Genomic DNA, 16849 nt, shown 5'->3' on the forward strand with positions numbered 1-16849 from the left:
CCTTTCAAGGATAACATGATTTTAAGGGAAAACAAAGAACAGTTCTTTAAAGAAAAAACAAAGTTACATTTGGGCAAAAAGACTAAAAGTCAATCTTGTTTCTTTTGGATATTACAATTTCAGTTAAGCGAACTCAAAAACAACGAAATGCTCAAAAGCCTTCTAACAGTAATCTATCCTTGACTACAATGCCCGTGAGTTGAAGATGAATTGCGTCCTTGTTTGTGGACTGAAGAGAGTTTAGTTCGTTCTGTAGCAGTCTCTTCTCTTTCAATGACTTTAATTGGCTTGCATGGGAGCAATCTACAGGATCGATCCATCTGAACGCTTTAGTGCCACAAATGATTGTACTGCTTTAATTAGGACTTTGTGTTCTGGAACTTCCATAATAACAAATGTAATGGTGTTTTAAAGCAAAGTGCTACACAAAACTATTACAAATACATTATAAGAGGCATCAGTCATGTGTAATTATGCAGTGACAGCATTTCTGGTAAGTGTTTTTATGACAAACAAGCTGTGTTAATCTATCAAACAGGCATTGCATTGAGCAGCTGCCTTTCAGTCATCACAAACAAAAGTTTAATGATCCAAAATGAAAAAACTGCACGTTACTCATCTGATGCATGGCTACAAAAGAGATATATATTTTACAAAATGTAGACTAAAAAGAGCAGAAATACATTTCTCCATCACCTCCCGGACCTCTAATGAGTTTTTCTATTGAAGAGTGGAAAAGTTTCCCGCTGTGTGTTTTCCCAGAGCAACGTAGCGCTTCATCAATAAAACTCAAGTAGAGAATTCCCCAGACTTCATAAGCACATCCTGACCTGCTACAGACATCACTAACAATAGATCGATGTCTGCAGTAAACACCGTCAGCAGAACTTGAGTGTGGGTGGCACAACCTCGACTGTGTTACTATGAGATCACAGTCTGGGAAGTAAATGTCTTTCTTTCACATCCTGTTACACGGAAAGCTTTGAAAGTCTTGACTTGAAGTAAATGACCTAGAGCTTAAACTTACTAAACACCCACTCCTCCTCTAATTAAAAAAATAAATAAAAATCATAACCAACTCTGACCGGCAGGATGCTAGTGGGCTTTTCACACTTAAAACTGTTAACCAAGGGCCATTTTTAATCCTTCGATAATAAGATTCACACCATACTGAGTTAGCAATCAATCCTCGGTAATCGGATGGTAAAGGTTTTTACAATCTACATTAGCAAAACCTGGGTTAACATTCTTATTTACATTTTTATGAGGTGAAATACATTGATTGGGCATTGAAATACAGTACTCAACATGTTTTGTTAATTATTTTCTGCCTAATTTTAGCAAGTTTAACTTTCTCTCAGACACTGAAACTAAATGTTTATACTTCTCTTATTTAATGACACAAAAAAAGTAAACCTGTACATAATGGCCATGTGATCCTAATAGTCTAGCATTGTTTCAATATTTTATTCCTTCAGCACCTCAATTCAGAGTCAATCCTGCTCGAACTAGACTTCAGTGCTAATGCTACATGCTAACACCTTTTCAAAACCTAAAGTGTGAAACGTTGCTTAACCCAGGATTAAAAGTGGCTCAGGGTTAAAGAAAACATTAACTGTAGTGGAAAGCCTCTGACAAAAACAAGTATAAACACACACGCATTCACTCACCCCTCAGACTCAGTAGTTCTCCTGATGTTAAAGAACATGATCTTTGCTTGAACTTCCAAGTTCATAAATAGGTGGTTAGCCCAGGACAGTGAGGGGTGTATTAAGTCCCCTTGACATTTTTGGTATGAGGTCTTGATGCCAGACTGGCATAGTAAGCACATTGTGAGGGGTCACACTGCCCTGTCGGTCCAGGAGGTCCGGGCTGACCGTGAGGACCAGGATTACCAGGCTCTCCCTGAGCGCCTGCGGCTCCAGGAAGGCCGTCTTTTCCATAACCTGGCATACCTGCAGGACCTGTGGTGCAAATACTGTCTCAGCTGCTGTTCATCATTCAAACAATAACAAAAAAATAAATAGTAAAGAGTAGAATGGTCTTATAAATAAGTCTTCATTTTAAACATATATATTTTAACGTGTGTGTGTGTGTGTGTGTGTGTATATATATATATATATATATATATATATATATATATATATATATATATATATATATATATATATATATATATATATATATATATATATATATATATATATATATAGTTTTTATTTATTATTTTGATATAATTAATTGATATATTGATATAATTAAATTAATTGAGTTGTTAAAAAAATATATTGCAATGGAACAATATTTTTTATTTATTTAAACAAATACAAAGAAAAAAATGACAGAATAAAAATGGTCAAAAATGAAAGTGTCAGTTAAAGACAGTGCATAAATGCTACCATGATATATCATGATTTTTTCATTTAAAATAATTAAAAAGAACAAAACAGAATTATATTTTATATTACATAAAATTAAGACCTCTTAGGACCATTTTTTTCATTTTTTATTTATTTTTAAGCACAGTTCTCTCCAAAACCCTTATTACTGTAATGCAAAAAAAAAAAAAATATATATATATATATATATATATATAAATAAAATAAAAATAAATATATAAATAAAATAAAAATAAAAAATGTTATTGCCGTTTTTAAATCATTAGCATTAAAAGTGGATACTGACGTCAGGATGTTAGCATCTTTAATGTCCTAAAATAGGCTTACTTTCCAAAATGAATAAAAAGTTTTTTAGTTTTTTTTTATTATTGGGCTTGGGACTTTTTCTTGAAAGTCTTCATAAAAATCATCCAAATGCATGAGTCAATGTAAACTTCAGTACTGATGACCAAGTGGTCTTACCCATGGGACCAACTGGACCAGGCTCTCCTCTCTGTCCAACACCGTCCTCTCCCTTTTCACCTCTTGCACCTCGTTCACCTAAAAAAAAAAAAGTGTGTGTGTGGTGGTGGGGGGGGGGGGGGGGGGTGTTGTAAAAGGTTAAACATCAAACATTGACTAAAGTAACACTCAAAAATGAGCTTTGCGGTACCTTTAGGACCAACTGGACCTCTGGATCCTTCTGCTCCATTTTGTCCAGGTATTCCAGGCTCTCCAGGTGGACCTTGTCGGCCAGGAGGTCCATCTTTACCTGATGGACCAGGTGGACCAGGGCGGCCAGCTGAGCTCTTGATATGCGCAGGCTGCATTTGAGCCATGAGGTAAGCTAACTTAGCTGTGAAAATATACGGAAAGTTTAATAAATGTAAAAAGTCACAGCAAAATAAGTCCAATACATGTTTGTCAAATGAATCTCACCATCCAGCTGTTTGGTGAGTTCCTCTTGAATAAGCCGCCGCATTTGTTCCAGTGATGGCGTCTCACCCTTAAAACACATCAAAATGATGTCATGGTCTTTATTATATCATCAGTGTCACATACTTTTCATTAAAATTACTAAACGTGGACTCACTCGGAGACCTGGAAGGCCTGGGTGTCCTGGAGAACCAGGCGTCCCAGCAGGACCCACTTCCCCTGGGGGCCCCGACATGCCCATCATTCCTGTGTGACCCTTCCTGCCAGGAGGCCCAGGGTTACCTGGAATGCCCGGATCTCCCACAGGTCCTTTGTCTCCTTTTATTCCATTATCACCCTAAAGAAACGAGCAACACAGTAAATTTTGCATGGAATCAAGAGGTACATATGTGAATGGATTGATGGATGGATACCTTTTCTCCCTTTTGTCCTCTGTCTCCTGGTTTTCCTGACATGCCCTATGAAAAAAACAACAACAACAACAAAAAAACATGGTTATCTGATTAATTATGAAAACCGGTTCATATAGTAATAATGAATCATCTCTCACTTGTTTGCCTTCTGGGCCAATCGGACCAGGTGGACCCTGAGGGAAAACACAAGCATAATATAGATCTTCATGTACACATAGGACTGACTGTTTTCAGCTTTTATAGATTAGAAGGCTTGTTTGTACAAGGATAAAAGCTTTACTTTGCTAATAAAACTGAGATTGCCATCAGTCCCAAAGCAACACCTTCACTCACCGATGGCCCTTTTGGACCTGGGAAGCCGGGTAATCCTGGACTCCCTGCTTCACCTTTGTGTCCTGGCTGACCCTGGAACATGATAAAAGTGATAATTTACATTAATGAACTACAATGCTCTACATACATATACAGTACACACACACACAAATATATTTAATATTTTTTTATATATATTTTAAAATGTAATTTATTCATGTGATGCCAAGCTGAATGTTCAGCATCATTACTCATGATAATTTAGAAATCATTCTAATATGCTGATTTGCTGCAAAAAAAAAAAAAATCTTATCAATTTTGAGAATAATTGTAATGATTAATATTTCTGCAGAAAACATGATAAAAACAATCATGATTTTTGATGAATAAAAATGTATTTAAAATTTGCTAAAATGTAAGTCTTTACTGCCACCTTTGATTAATTAAAAACAGTATAAATAATTTTAAATAAATAAATAAATCTGATAAAAGGAAAATAATGAACATTTTGTAAACATTAGCGTACTGCTAGATGTATAAACTTTACAAGAAACATATTTGAAAAAAGTAGAATTGATTTCTGCAGATTTTTAACAGCATATTTTTACATTATTATTATTATTATTATTATTATTATTATTATTTCTTTATTAGACATGTTTACTTAATTTTTTATTCAAACTTTCCTTCTGCACCCCCTAGAGATCCCTGGACCCATGCTTTAATAGACACACAGGCAAGAGGTGCATGCATGGATGTAAATCTAGATCTCAGTTCATCAAAACACATGGCTGCCCATATTGAAGCGCTACTATGCAACGTACAGGATTTCCCTGAGATCCAGGCTTGCCTGCTGGTCCTGGTTCTCCATGCTGACCCTAAAATTACAAAAACACAGTGACACAACTCAATAACTAACACGGGTGCTGTTTTTAACTGGTTCATCTAAAGCCTCCTCACGGTTTCTCCTCGTGGTCCTCTCATGCCCTCTGGCCCCGGTGGTCCGGTTTTGCCCTGGGCGAAACAAGTCCACCAATTAAAACCCAACACCATCTGCTCACAGCGGTCAGGTTTACAGTGACCTCTGCACAACACAGAATGTGTTTACTCACGTCTTTCCCTGATGGACCCTCACGTCCAGGAACACCCTGTTTTCCATCTTCACCCTAATATGACATGACAGCATTTATTAAACAGAACCCATGAGACGTCTGGATGATTTATGGAGCATATATTAGTGCTGTAGCTCCCCATCTCTGAATACTGGATGTATGGCCATAAATTTTAATTGGCATTGATTAACCTTTGACCCTGGTGGTCCGGGTTCCCCTCTGTGACCTTTGAAACCCTGGAAAAGACAAAAATAAAGTTGTGAACATTTCAGCCTAGGTGCAGAAATTAGATAATAAGATAACACTTTAGGGAAAACATATTGCTTATTAAAAGTTCTCCCCTCAATAAGAACATTGTCATACAAAATAAGGCATTAATATGTGCTTTATAAGTACTAATAAACAGCCAATATAGGTATAAGAAACTAGTTAGTAGTGTTCCCTAATCTAAATTGTCAAAGATAATCATACCATGGTTAAGTTTAGGTAAAACAGTCCTGTCCAGTGTTGGGGAAAGTTACTTTTGAAAGTAGTGCATTACAATATTGCGTCACTCCCTTAAAAAGTAACTAATTACATTACTTAGTTACTTTTAATGGAAAGTAATGAGTTACGTTACTTTTGCATTACTTTTTAACTATGAGCAGGGCTTGATTGTTTTTAATAAGAGGTTCTATTAATAGCAAATGTAAAAGCTCTTTCGCACCAAAAAGTGTAATGAATAAACTTCAGGCTGAAGAAAAAGTCACGTTTGTAAAGTAGAACACAGGAGAAGGTTCAACACTCTTCAGCAATAAAAAAAAAAACAATGAAACACAATGGTTAGTTTATCTAAAGTATTTTTTATTTGCTTATTGGAATGGTTGAACTGGATCATCAAAGGTCAGCATCTTAGATATTAATAAAATGGGATTAGATACATTTGTGTTATTTAACATATTTAATTATTGCAGGTTTGGGTCATATTCTGAGTTTGCATCAACTGTTTTAATTCATTCATACAAAAAATTATATATATGTTTTATTTATTTATTTATTTATTTTTGCAAGTGGGATGAATTAATTAACACACACATTCATATTTAGTGTAGAACTACATCATGTTCACACAGCACACACAACGCCTCTGTACTTCTGGTTTCTCCCAATATGGGGACAGGAGACTTGTCAGTCAATAAATGGGAAAACAAAGTAACTGGAAACTAAGTAAGTGGTAACTTACTTTTTGTAAATTAAAAAGTAATGCATTACTTTACAACTTACTTGAAAAAAGTAATCTGATTACGTAACTCGCGTTACTTGTAATGTGTTATCCCCAACACTGGTCCTGACAGTCTAGTGTTATTTAGATTTATTTATATAAATCATCACTCACAGGCATTCCTCTGAGCCCGTCTCTTCCTGGTGGTCCTGGCTCTCCCTGTTTACCCTGAAAAAGAAAAGAAAACAATCAGGGTTAATTTGTTTATTTATTTATTTTCTATGTTGTTTCTGTATTTACAGAACTAAGTATTGTTTGGATGCTGGCATGGATAACATCAGATTCATACCGGCTCTCCTGTTTCTCCTGGTCTTCCATCCTTTCCAGGTTTACCCATCATACCCTTCAGCACAGAAAATGTGGCATCAGTTAGTATGGTAACAGTAGATAACAAAACAGCATGATGGCATTATTAGACTTATTCTCCTATTACACTAATTCAAAACTTCAGAGTCAGTAAAAAAATTTGGAAAGAAATTAAATACTTTTTTTTTTTTTTTTTTTTTTTTATTCATCAAGCAATCCTGAAAAAAAATATGTAAAATACATATACATCATGGATTCCACAAAATCATTAAGCAGCGAAACTATTTTCAACATTTATAATAATATGTTTAACATTTCTTAATCACTATATCATCATATTAGAATGATTTCTGAAGGATCATGTGAAATTAAAGACTGATGCCATGGCTGCTGAAAATTCTGCTTTGCATCACAGGAATAAATTACATTTTAAATTATATTCAAATATACATGTAATGATACATCTCAGTATTTACTGTTTTTGATCATATGAATGCAACCTTGGCGAGCCTTCTTACAAAAACCTTAAAAAAAAAACCTTACTGTCCCCCATACTTTTGAACTGTAGTGTATTTGTTCTAAAAAATGTCCAGAAAATGTCCATATATAAAAAAAAATAAATAAATAAAAAATGATGAAAGTACGCACCATTAGACCTGGCAGACCTGGTGGTCCCTGGATTCCCGGAAGCCCTTCTTTTCCCTGGTAAAACACATTCAGTTATCAAAAACGCGGGGGTCAGTGTGTTAGTAGGATGCAATCCATCCTATTAATACACATTCAAATCACAGATAAAAAATTAAACATTGTATCCTTGCCTTTTCTCCAGGAGCTCCAGGTGGTCCAATAGGTCCAGGGTTTCCATCATTACCCTACAGATACAGCAAAAGTGTAAGGTTTTAAGGATACCTATACAAGTTCTTTTCATGTTCTTTTATAAAAGTGGCATTTTAAAATACTCACAGGTTGACCCATAGCTCCTGCCGCCCCTGGATAACCAGGAGGTCCTGGGGGGCCCTGGGAAAATACAAATCAATGAGAGAAAGCTGTAGCATAACGATAAATAATCGTGGTATGCCATATTTAAAATGTATGTATATACAGCCTATTTATGATGAAAATGGTAGGCTGACAGTACCTTTTCACCTTTATCTCCAGGAGCTCCTGAAGGACCTCTGTCACCTTTGACCCCCTGCAATGGAACCAAATATAAACAGTGATTAAACACTAAAAATTCTTAAGCAGACAGTATAGAGGTCATGTAGTGATGCAATGCTGTCAGATGACATCAGTGAGACAAGGGTATTTAAAAGTGAACTGGTATGTAGGTAGACTTGAAAAATACAGGTCTGTAATGTGTGTATATATCTTCTGGATTCTAACCTTGGCTCCATCAGCACCACGTGGTCCTGCAGGCCCTGTTGGTCCTGGAGGACCCTGCCAAAGCCACCAGATGTTTATTATTCCATTCAATAAACTCGCGTTAGTTTCCAATTCCAATAAGTTTAAAGATTAAAGTGAGAGTTTGATATTTTTTTAACATGCTCTCTCACCGCATATCCATCCTGTCCATTTTTCCCAGGTGGTCCAGTAAGACCTTGTTCACCTGGAGGTCCTGGCATACCTGGCTGTCCTGCTGGTCCAGGGGGGCAATCTGAACAAATGTCCTGGGAAAGAGAGAAAGGCAAAGTTGGTGGATGGTTACTATGGATGGAAGAATGGATGTTTGTGTGAGTAAATGAATGGAAGAATGGATGGATGGATGGATGGATGGCTTGTTGGTTGGATATATGGATGGATGAATAAATGGATGGAGTTTTGGATTGTTAAATGGATGATGAATGGATGATTGTGTGAGTGAATGGATGGAAGTATGGCTGGTTGCATGGAAGATTTGATGTTTGGTTAGTTGGATGTATGGATGGAGGGTTGGGTGGAGGTTTGAATTATTGGGTGGATGGATGGCTGTACCTTCAGGTTCAGATCAGAAATATCTGCAGCTTTTCCCTAAAAAAAAAAAGAAAAGAATTTGGGAAACAAAAATCCATTAAAAAAAAAAACTCATCATACTCCATAATCCATGCATTTATGATCCATTAGCAGCAGGTAAATATTAATAGCATCAGCTGATTTGATGAATCCATATTTAAATGACGAACATATATCACTCACTGGTTCTCCAGGGGTGCCCTTCTCTCCATGTCTTCCTGGTAAACCCTGCAGGTAAACACACACACACAAAGAGAGAGACTCATTTATTGAGCCATGACTGCTGGTGAAGATCCTCACCAAAGGAAAAAACTTTAAAACCTTCTTAGACACAATCTGACACTGGATACAGAGATGACTTAACTGTGATCCACAGAAGTGAAGTGAAACTGATTTAGATCTGCATCACAATTGGAGATTGAAAAGTACAGCTCCTCATTGTCATTGCACAGGTAAATTACTGTATAATTAGTTCTAAGGAGTTTTTACATGTTGATAGAGTGTTCCCTAGTACAAGAACTAATTCCTGACTATTAATAAGCAATATTAATAGTACGTAATGCTTGTATAAGCGAACATCACTAACTTAGTAAATAGAGAAATCTTCAAAATCTGTCAAATGGACCAATTATGGTGACAAATCTTGTTCATTTTATCCAATAAAATGTTCTCTACAATAAAAATAAAAACTCTCCCTAAATTATAAATACAACCTGCCACAAGCTGACTAGCATGAGTTTTGCAAACTCCTTCAAAAGGATCGATACAAAACAAAATGATGCACGATGTCTAAAATTCTCTTATCCCTTCACTACTATGAATGACGTAGCGTATCATTTGGTGTCAGGGACTATTTAGTATTTAGCTAATACTGTTAAAATACAGTATTGTGAGCTGTCCTGGTATAATCAATCAACTAAATAAACCTTACATTGTGCCCCGCGGGTCCCTCTGGTCCGCTCAATCCTGGAGGTCCTCTCAAACCCTGAATATCAAGCATGACATGTCACTTAAGGGTGTTCTGTAAGCGTCTGTCTCATTTGAAAGTGATGTAAATATGAACAGATTGTTTACCGCTGGTCCTGGTGGCCCTGCAGGTCCGGGAGGTCCCTGAGAAAGACAGAATATCAATTAGCTGTGAGATAAAGAAATGTGCATTCAGATCTATAAGCAAAAAATAGGGTCTGAAAGTTGTATAGGCTTTCACGTAACAGTATGCATGCTTTAAAATGTATGTGCTTGTTAAAATGCACATTTGCTGTGCATCTGCCATCTGTTTGCTTAGCTTGACCATTTGCATTAGTTTTAATCCTCGCCATATTCACAGCAAAAAAAAAAAAAAAAAAGGTCAGTTTTTGGCCATATGGTAATTTTGGAGTCACCGGACTAATGCTAATGTAAAAATGACAGTGTTTTGATTGGACATTGCAATGGAAGAATGAGCAGGTAAACAGCCACATGACTGTGTGTGTGTGTGTGTGTGTGTGTGTGTGTGTGTGTGTGTGTCTGTGTGTGTGTTTCCATACCTGGGGTCCAGTGGTTCCCTCTCCCGGTGGTCCTCTGTTTCCTGGCATCCCTTGCATTCCTTGTGGACCAGGCAAACCCTGAATAAAACACAAAATAAAAAGGGATAAACGTGGTAAAATAAACAGCATTCCCCTTCTTATTTAGAGATGATGGCTCTGTGTATTGCTGTATAAGATATATATTGTTTACTCTTTTTTTCAATATTGACTCTAATTTGCATATTAATTGTAAAGCATATCCTGAGTATACAGTAGTAATCTATCTATTTATATATCTCTCTGTCTATCTACATTACTGATAAAAATGTTGAGGTTAGCAAAAAAAAAAAAAGTCAAATGTTCTTGAAGTCTCTTTTGTCTCTCAGGTAGGCAATTTTTGGATCAAAAATAAAATAAAACACTAATATTTGGAAATACTTATTTAATTTAAAATGGCTGTTTTCTATTTGAATATATTTAAAAATGTTATTTATTCCTATGATGACAAAACTGAATTTTCAGAAGCCATTAGTGCAGTCTTCAGTGTCACATGATCCATCAGAAATCATTCTAATATTCTAATACTTAGTATTAGTATTCTAATACTGTATTATCATCAACATTGAAAACAGTTGTGCTGCTTAATGTTTCTTAATGTTTGGAAACTATAACACATTTTGTTTGGATTCAGGATTCTTTAATGAAAAGAATGTATAAAAGAACAATTTTATTTAAATACATTATTATTATTATTATTATTATTATTATTATTAAACACAAAAATATCTTAAGTGGACATTATAGTGGTCATGTAGTGATGCAATGCTGGCGGATTACATGCATTTAACAAATGGCTAGTGAACCTATTATTGTTTTTTATATTTCCATCCTTATTAAAAACAGTTTTGCTGCTTAATGTTTCTGTGGAAACTATAATGCATTTTGATTGGATTCAGGATTCTTTGATGAGAAGAATGTTTAAAAGAACTATTTTATTTAAATAGAACAATATTTAAAACTGAAATCTTTTGTAACATTATCGATATTTGTACTGTCACTTTTGATCAATTTAATGCATCCTTGCTAAATAAAATGATTTTTTTTCATGATTTTTTAACTGACCCTAAACCTTTGAAGAGGAGTGTGTATCCAGTATTTATTAAGTCTAATGAACAGTATATAGCGCTGTTGTTAAATTACAGCAGCAAAATACATATCTGCTACTTTTTCCTGAGAAAAAGGCTCTTTGAAAATTCAGTAAAATCATCACATAAATGAAATGCAGTGATTCAGCTTTTGCCCCTGGGGAACACACACCTGCTCAAGATACTGTAAAAATGCCTAAAAAGACCTTTCATGCTGATAGAAGACAAAATGATGTCTGATTCTTTCTTTCAACGAGAAAAAGAAGAAAAACTTTTGAAAGAAGTCTCATTACCTTCAGTCCGGGAGGTCCGGTAGGACCTGGAGCTCCAGAATCACCCTGTAATTAAATGATCTGTATTATCTGTAGCTATAAAACAACCACAGCAGTTCCCAATACTTGACTCATTAGTTTAAATGTGCGGTAGTTTTATTCTACAGGTTTCAGTGCTTTTAACCACAATCAGCAAATATAAATGGAAAAAGTTAGCATAAACAACTTTCAGATTCTCTAGAGGACCAGACTTAAACACAAAGCTTGTTAAATGCAATTTTACACGCTCATGGTAGGAAGCTGTAAAACAAGAATGAAATAAACTGCATGCTCTTTTCTTCTAAACCCAATTGTCTAGTAGTTGTGAAAATCCACGTGGAATATTTGTAATAATTTTTAGCAAAGTAACACCGTTTAATAATATAATCAATGTTATCAAACTGATGAATGCAATACCTTTGGTCCCTCTTTGCCTTTTCCTGGCAAACCAATTTCTCCTCTTAAACCAGGCTCACCGGGTGGACCAGGGGGTCCAGATGAACCATCTTTACCAGCATCTCCCTAGTGTGATAGAAATAGCCATAAAGACACCTAAGAACCTACATGGACCTACAAAAAAGTCTGATTCAGGCAGTTTATTATAATTACGGTTCATAATTACATAATTAAATTGAGTAATTCATAGATGCTTGGTGCAAAATAATTCAAATAATACAAAAAGATTATACAAATAATACATAATAATTCCTCAACTAAATGTCCACATCAAAAGGTAGACTTGCCAGTTTCTTTTAGTTTTCCTTTTTAACACACACACACACACACACACACACACACACACACACACACACACACACACACACACACATATATGTATGTATGTATATAAAACAGGCAGTTTATTTGATTTGTTAACTTTCATACCTTCTCTCCTCTCTGTCCAGCGATCCCAGGTGGACCAATGCTGCCTGGAATGCCCTGAAAAACACAAACAAGATTTTTACACTTGAAAAAGAAATTACTTCCAATCCCCCAAAATATTTGACTTCAAAAGTTCTCATTACAAAATAAGCAGATTAGAAGAAAAAAAAAACATCACGCACCAGTTTAAATGATTACATTTACAGTAAAACAAAACTGTATCTTTCCTAAAATGGATCTTGTATTTTGGATGTCAAAAAAGCAGTATTTTTTTAAAGAACATACCACATTGCCTGGAAGCCCCCGGGGCCCCTGAGGGCCCATCAATCCAGGTGGACCCTAAAAAGAGTGAAGCGTATGAGAGAGAAAAGTTCTGAAATCAATCAAAACATCATGTGTGATAAGAAGACAAACTTACTGGGTCTCCGTTTCTCCCTGCCTCTCCTTTTTCACCAGAATCCCCCTTAAGGCCCTGTCCACACAAACAAGAGAAAGACATCAGACAGTCGTGTGTGGAATACAGAAGAAACATCTAAATTTCTCTAACAATCATTGACTTTCTCGCAGATGTGAGTGGAACATGAAGCTATAGGATTAACAATGATCATCATATTCAGTAGATGGTCTCATGTAGGAAGTCGTGGCCTAGTGGTTAGAGAGTTTGACTCATAACCCTAGGGTTGTGGGTTCGAATCTCGGGCAGGCAATACCATGACTTAGGTGCCCTTGAGCAAGGCACTGAACCCCCAACTGCTCCCTGGGCGCCGCAGCATAAGTGGCTGCCCACTGCTCCAGGTGTCTGTTCACTGCTCTGTGTGTGTGTGTGTGCACTTTGGATGGGTTAAATGCAGAGCATGAATTCTGAGTATGTGTTACCATACTTGGCTGAATGTCATGTCACTTTATGTGAATGAATGCAAGTCAGGTGTATTGTAAAACAGCTGTTTAAGATGTTGTTTCTGGTTTACCACAGGTCCTGCTTGTCCTCTGAATCCCTGCTCTCCAGGAAGTCCTCTTTGACCCTGGAAATATCAGAGAATTCGAAGGTGATCAGATTGATTTTGGTAACAACTCTGAATAAATGCTATAATACCTGAAAACCATAGACTGTATAAAAACATGGACGTAGTGTCCGTGACGTCACCCGTAGACTCCTGAAGAGAGTTTTTGAAGCCTAAAGTGTGCAGAGCGAGCCGTCGCCATCTTGGCAGCACGTCACCGCGCGACTCTCCCAGACAATCGAAAATGGGCAAAAGGGCGGGAGCTGGTTGCTGAAGCCACGCCCACCTAGCACGACGGCTGTGACAGCAGTGGCAATTCACCTGTCATTCAAGTGGCCACGCCCTTAATTATGCAGAACTTTAAGGCTTAATATAATTTAAACGGATGAGTTATAAAAAAATTCACCCCCCTCACAGTTAATTAGCTATATAGACAAAATCATTTTTTGCACATATATTTGCATATATTTACTACTAACTGAAACAGTTTTATACATTCTTCAAAACATCTTTTGTGTTTCATACAGGTTTGGAAAGACATGAGGGATGACAGAATGTATATATCTGGGTGAAATAACCCTTTCATGTCTTTCTTTTTCTTTTTTTTTTATATGTCTTTGTTAAAACACTTTCTTGTTCATTTAGTCACAGTGACTTTGTAATTTCCTTTCACAAACTTTACACTGCACTCTGGAAATGAAAATTAAAATAAAATAAAACAATATATAACACATAAAATAATCTAATTTAATATAAATTATCTTGAGCAGAATCCCTGGAAAAAGTATAGAGTGGGAATGCCGAAGATGGGCAGGTCATGATGTCAGTATATAGGAAATTACCTCCTGAATTATTAATTAGCCCACATTCGTCAAGATATTAAATATGCTAAAAAGCTCATTTTGGATATGTCGACAATTTAGCATCAGTAAATTATTATCATAATTTTTAACAGCTACAGTAAATATCTAAATAGCACATTGCTTGGACATTTTTCTAAATTAATGAAATTGCACTGATCTGTGGACAGGTGCTCAAGACCTGCTTTTTTTAGTAGCTTGGGGGCAAAAAGGCACCTTCATCTGCAAAATTTTCCAACAGCAAAATGGTGGATTTATGTGAGCCAGCAGAGGTAAATAGTATCATGATGTGCTGCGATGCCCCTGACCTTCAGGTTTATTTATATTCCCTTATACAGCACTGAATCCCTTAATATCTAATGACAGCTAATGCGTAAAACACTTCAAGTGGCTGTTCTCACTAAGAAATGAAATGCACATATTTCGCTATTCCTTTTTTCAGGTGGATTTGCCTCGTGATTCTTCAAACTGACAGCAGACATCATTATGTCTGTATTATGAATGCACTAGTAGCAGTAACATGATGCTATGAATGAAATCATTTTCAGAGGCACAAGAGACTAGTAATTCAACCAATCTTGACTCTCTTTTGCCCTCTTGTGATGGGTTGTACAAACTAAAATGTTTCTTTAATTACACAGAATTCATTCGTAATTGTCGGAAACAAAAAAAAGCTCACCATCTCGCCTGGTTTTCCTTGATCTCCTTTCTCTCCCTTCTCTCCCGGCTTACCCTAAAGATAAAAAACAAACCTGTAAATCTACATGAATATACAGTAAATACACACACACTTAAAAACAATGAATGCATTAAATAACAAAATACCAAACCAAGTGGCATTTAGTTTCAAAAAGATGGCACAACCACACTTTATTATGTTAATAGATACACTCAAAATATCTATTAAACTATTCTCAAAATAGGATATTTTAAAATACAATGTAAAATCAAAATCAAGGCAAAACTGATGGCTTACCGGTTCACCAGGTTCAGGAATCACATTGGCCACCTAAAGAAAATGTAAACACATCACTTTGAAATTATACTGTAATACAATACTGTAAATTAAAAGCCACATTCATCAATAAACAGCGCATCAGCTGAATCAATACACGAGTAAATACAACAAAAGGACCTGATTTATTACTTATCTCAGATATCATTACTTAAATCATCGATAATTGTATATTCACATAGATAAATATTTGTATGTACATATCAATTATCATCTGTACTCACATTGCCTGGGACCCCGGCTGGACCCCTGGGGCCAATCTCGCCCTGTATGAATGAAAAACAGTAGCAGAGAGGTTATATCCTCATCCTGTCAGCATGTTAATTATCTCATTAACGAACTCATGTCCTCAGGAAACCATCGCTGACAGTTTAATCCTGAATGTGTGAAACCTAAAGCAACTCACAGTCAAAAATGACCTCTCTAAGCCTTCTTTACTGTATTATTTTATAATGTTGATATAGCAAATATCATTACACAAATGCCACCTGTAGGCAATTGTGCATTAAACAAAATGTATCTAAGCTAATTGTCTATTTTAGACATTAATTATCAAAACTATGAAATAACTATGCACACAACAGTTCAATAGTGTATAAAATTAAATGATTTTTCTTTATTTAATTTATATTTACATTTCAATCATTTAATCATAAGCCTTGATATTAAAGTTTTTTTTATCATGTAAAACAATTTCATTAACTCTGTTTCCAATCTTTTGACTAATGCTTTATAAAAAAATAATCCCTTTTTGCATTTTTAAGCTTTCTCTTGTCTCTCACCTTGTCTCCTTTCTCTCCTTTCGAGCCAGAAAATCCATCTTTTCCTCTCTCTCCCTACAAGAGAAATGGAAGAATAAAATCTAACAAAAAAACTGTTTGGCTCAAACAAAACAACATTATGCATAAATTGACATTAATAAGACTGAAAATGTATCCATCTCATGCAGAACATGATTTCTTGTATTTTTCTCACAATCTTTGCAGTGAATACAGGCTGAACATGTTTTAATGCGAAACATCCAAGTGAATAGATGATGGTTCTCACAGCAGGAGTGTGTTTTCTACTGAAGAGTCTGATATTTTTTACAAATCAATGTCTATTGATTGTGTTAATAAAACATTGGATTTTGTCTTGAAAACAGCATATAATTATGCCCATATAGTTTGTCTTACTTGGCCTCCTCTCTCTCCTTTGGGTCCTGTTGTGCCGACCTCTCCAGGCAAACCAGGCTCTCCCTGAGACAGGACAAGACACAAAGAGAAAGACAGATGTGTCATGTTTCCTTCTATCAAGGCTCTGTCAAGGCTGTTTTAAGTTTTACTTCCCGCACCTGTTCACCAGGAGGTCCTCGTGGTCCTGGAGGGCCTTCATCTCCCTGAGAGAGAGAATAGGGCATTGGTGATGAGGGGAAAAAAATTGG

The 16849-nt window shown here is 35.9% G+C and overlaps 1 protein-coding gene across 1 annotated transcript in view; it reads right to left on the bottom strand.

Moving 5' to 3' along the window:
- Positions 1-1523: 1523 nt before the first annotated feature.
- Positions 1524-16849, bottom strand: part of LOC132103986 (collagen alpha-1(XXII) chain-like) — a 51923-nt gene continuing 36597 nt past the window's right edge. Inside the window, exons 29-65 of the mRNA XM_059509115.1 lie at positions 16760-16804; positions 16602-16664; positions 16209-16262; positions 15651-15692; positions 15388-15420; positions 15091-15144; positions 13519-13572; positions 12969-13022; positions 12836-12889; positions 12554-12607; positions 12086-12190; positions 11651-11695; positions 10234-10311; positions 9782-9817; positions 9639-9692; positions 8891-8935; positions 8690-8725; positions 8272-8385; positions 8102-8155; positions 7857-7910; positions 7682-7735; positions 7537-7590; positions 7367-7420; positions 6702-6755; positions 6527-6580; positions 5343-5387; positions 5152-5205; positions 5000-5053; positions 4864-4917; positions 4061-4132; positions 3865-3900; positions 3728-3772; positions 3472-3651; positions 3318-3384; positions 3052-3234; positions 2862-2939; positions 1524-1964 (exon numbers count right to left, since the gene is read on the bottom strand). Of these exons, the coding sequence (XP_059365098.1) occupies positions 1771-1964; positions 2862-2939; positions 3052-3234; positions 3318-3384; positions 3472-3651; positions 3728-3772; positions 3865-3900; positions 4061-4132; positions 4864-4917; positions 5000-5053; positions 5152-5205; positions 5343-5387; positions 6527-6580; positions 6702-6755; positions 7367-7420; positions 7537-7590; positions 7682-7735; positions 7857-7910; positions 8102-8155; positions 8272-8385; positions 8690-8725; positions 8891-8935; positions 9639-9692; positions 9782-9817; positions 10234-10311; positions 11651-11695; positions 12086-12190; positions 12554-12607; positions 12836-12889; positions 12969-13022; positions 13519-13572; positions 15091-15144; positions 15388-15420; positions 15651-15692; positions 16209-16262; positions 16602-16664; positions 16760-16804 (2460 nt within the window). The 3' untranslated portion in view covers positions 1524-1770. The remainder of the gene's footprint in view (positions 1965-2861; positions 2940-3051; positions 3235-3317; positions 3385-3471; positions 3652-3727; positions 3773-3864; positions 3901-4060; positions 4133-4863; positions 4918-4999; positions 5054-5151; positions 5206-5342; positions 5388-6526; positions 6581-6701; positions 6756-7366; positions 7421-7536; positions 7591-7681; positions 7736-7856; positions 7911-8101; positions 8156-8271; positions 8386-8689; positions 8726-8890; positions 8936-9638; positions 9693-9781; positions 9818-10233; positions 10312-11650; positions 11696-12085; positions 12191-12553; positions 12608-12835; positions 12890-12968; positions 13023-13518; positions 13573-15090; positions 15145-15387; positions 15421-15650; positions 15693-16208; positions 16263-16601; positions 16665-16759; positions 16805-16849) is intronic.

Source organism: Carassius carassius, chromosome 25, assembly GCF_963082965.1.
Source record: "Carassius carassius chromosome 25, fCarCar2.1, whole genome shotgun sequence".
Classification (NCBI taxonomy): Eukaryota; Metazoa; Chordata; class Actinopteri; order Cypriniformes; family Cyprinidae; genus Carassius; species Carassius carassius.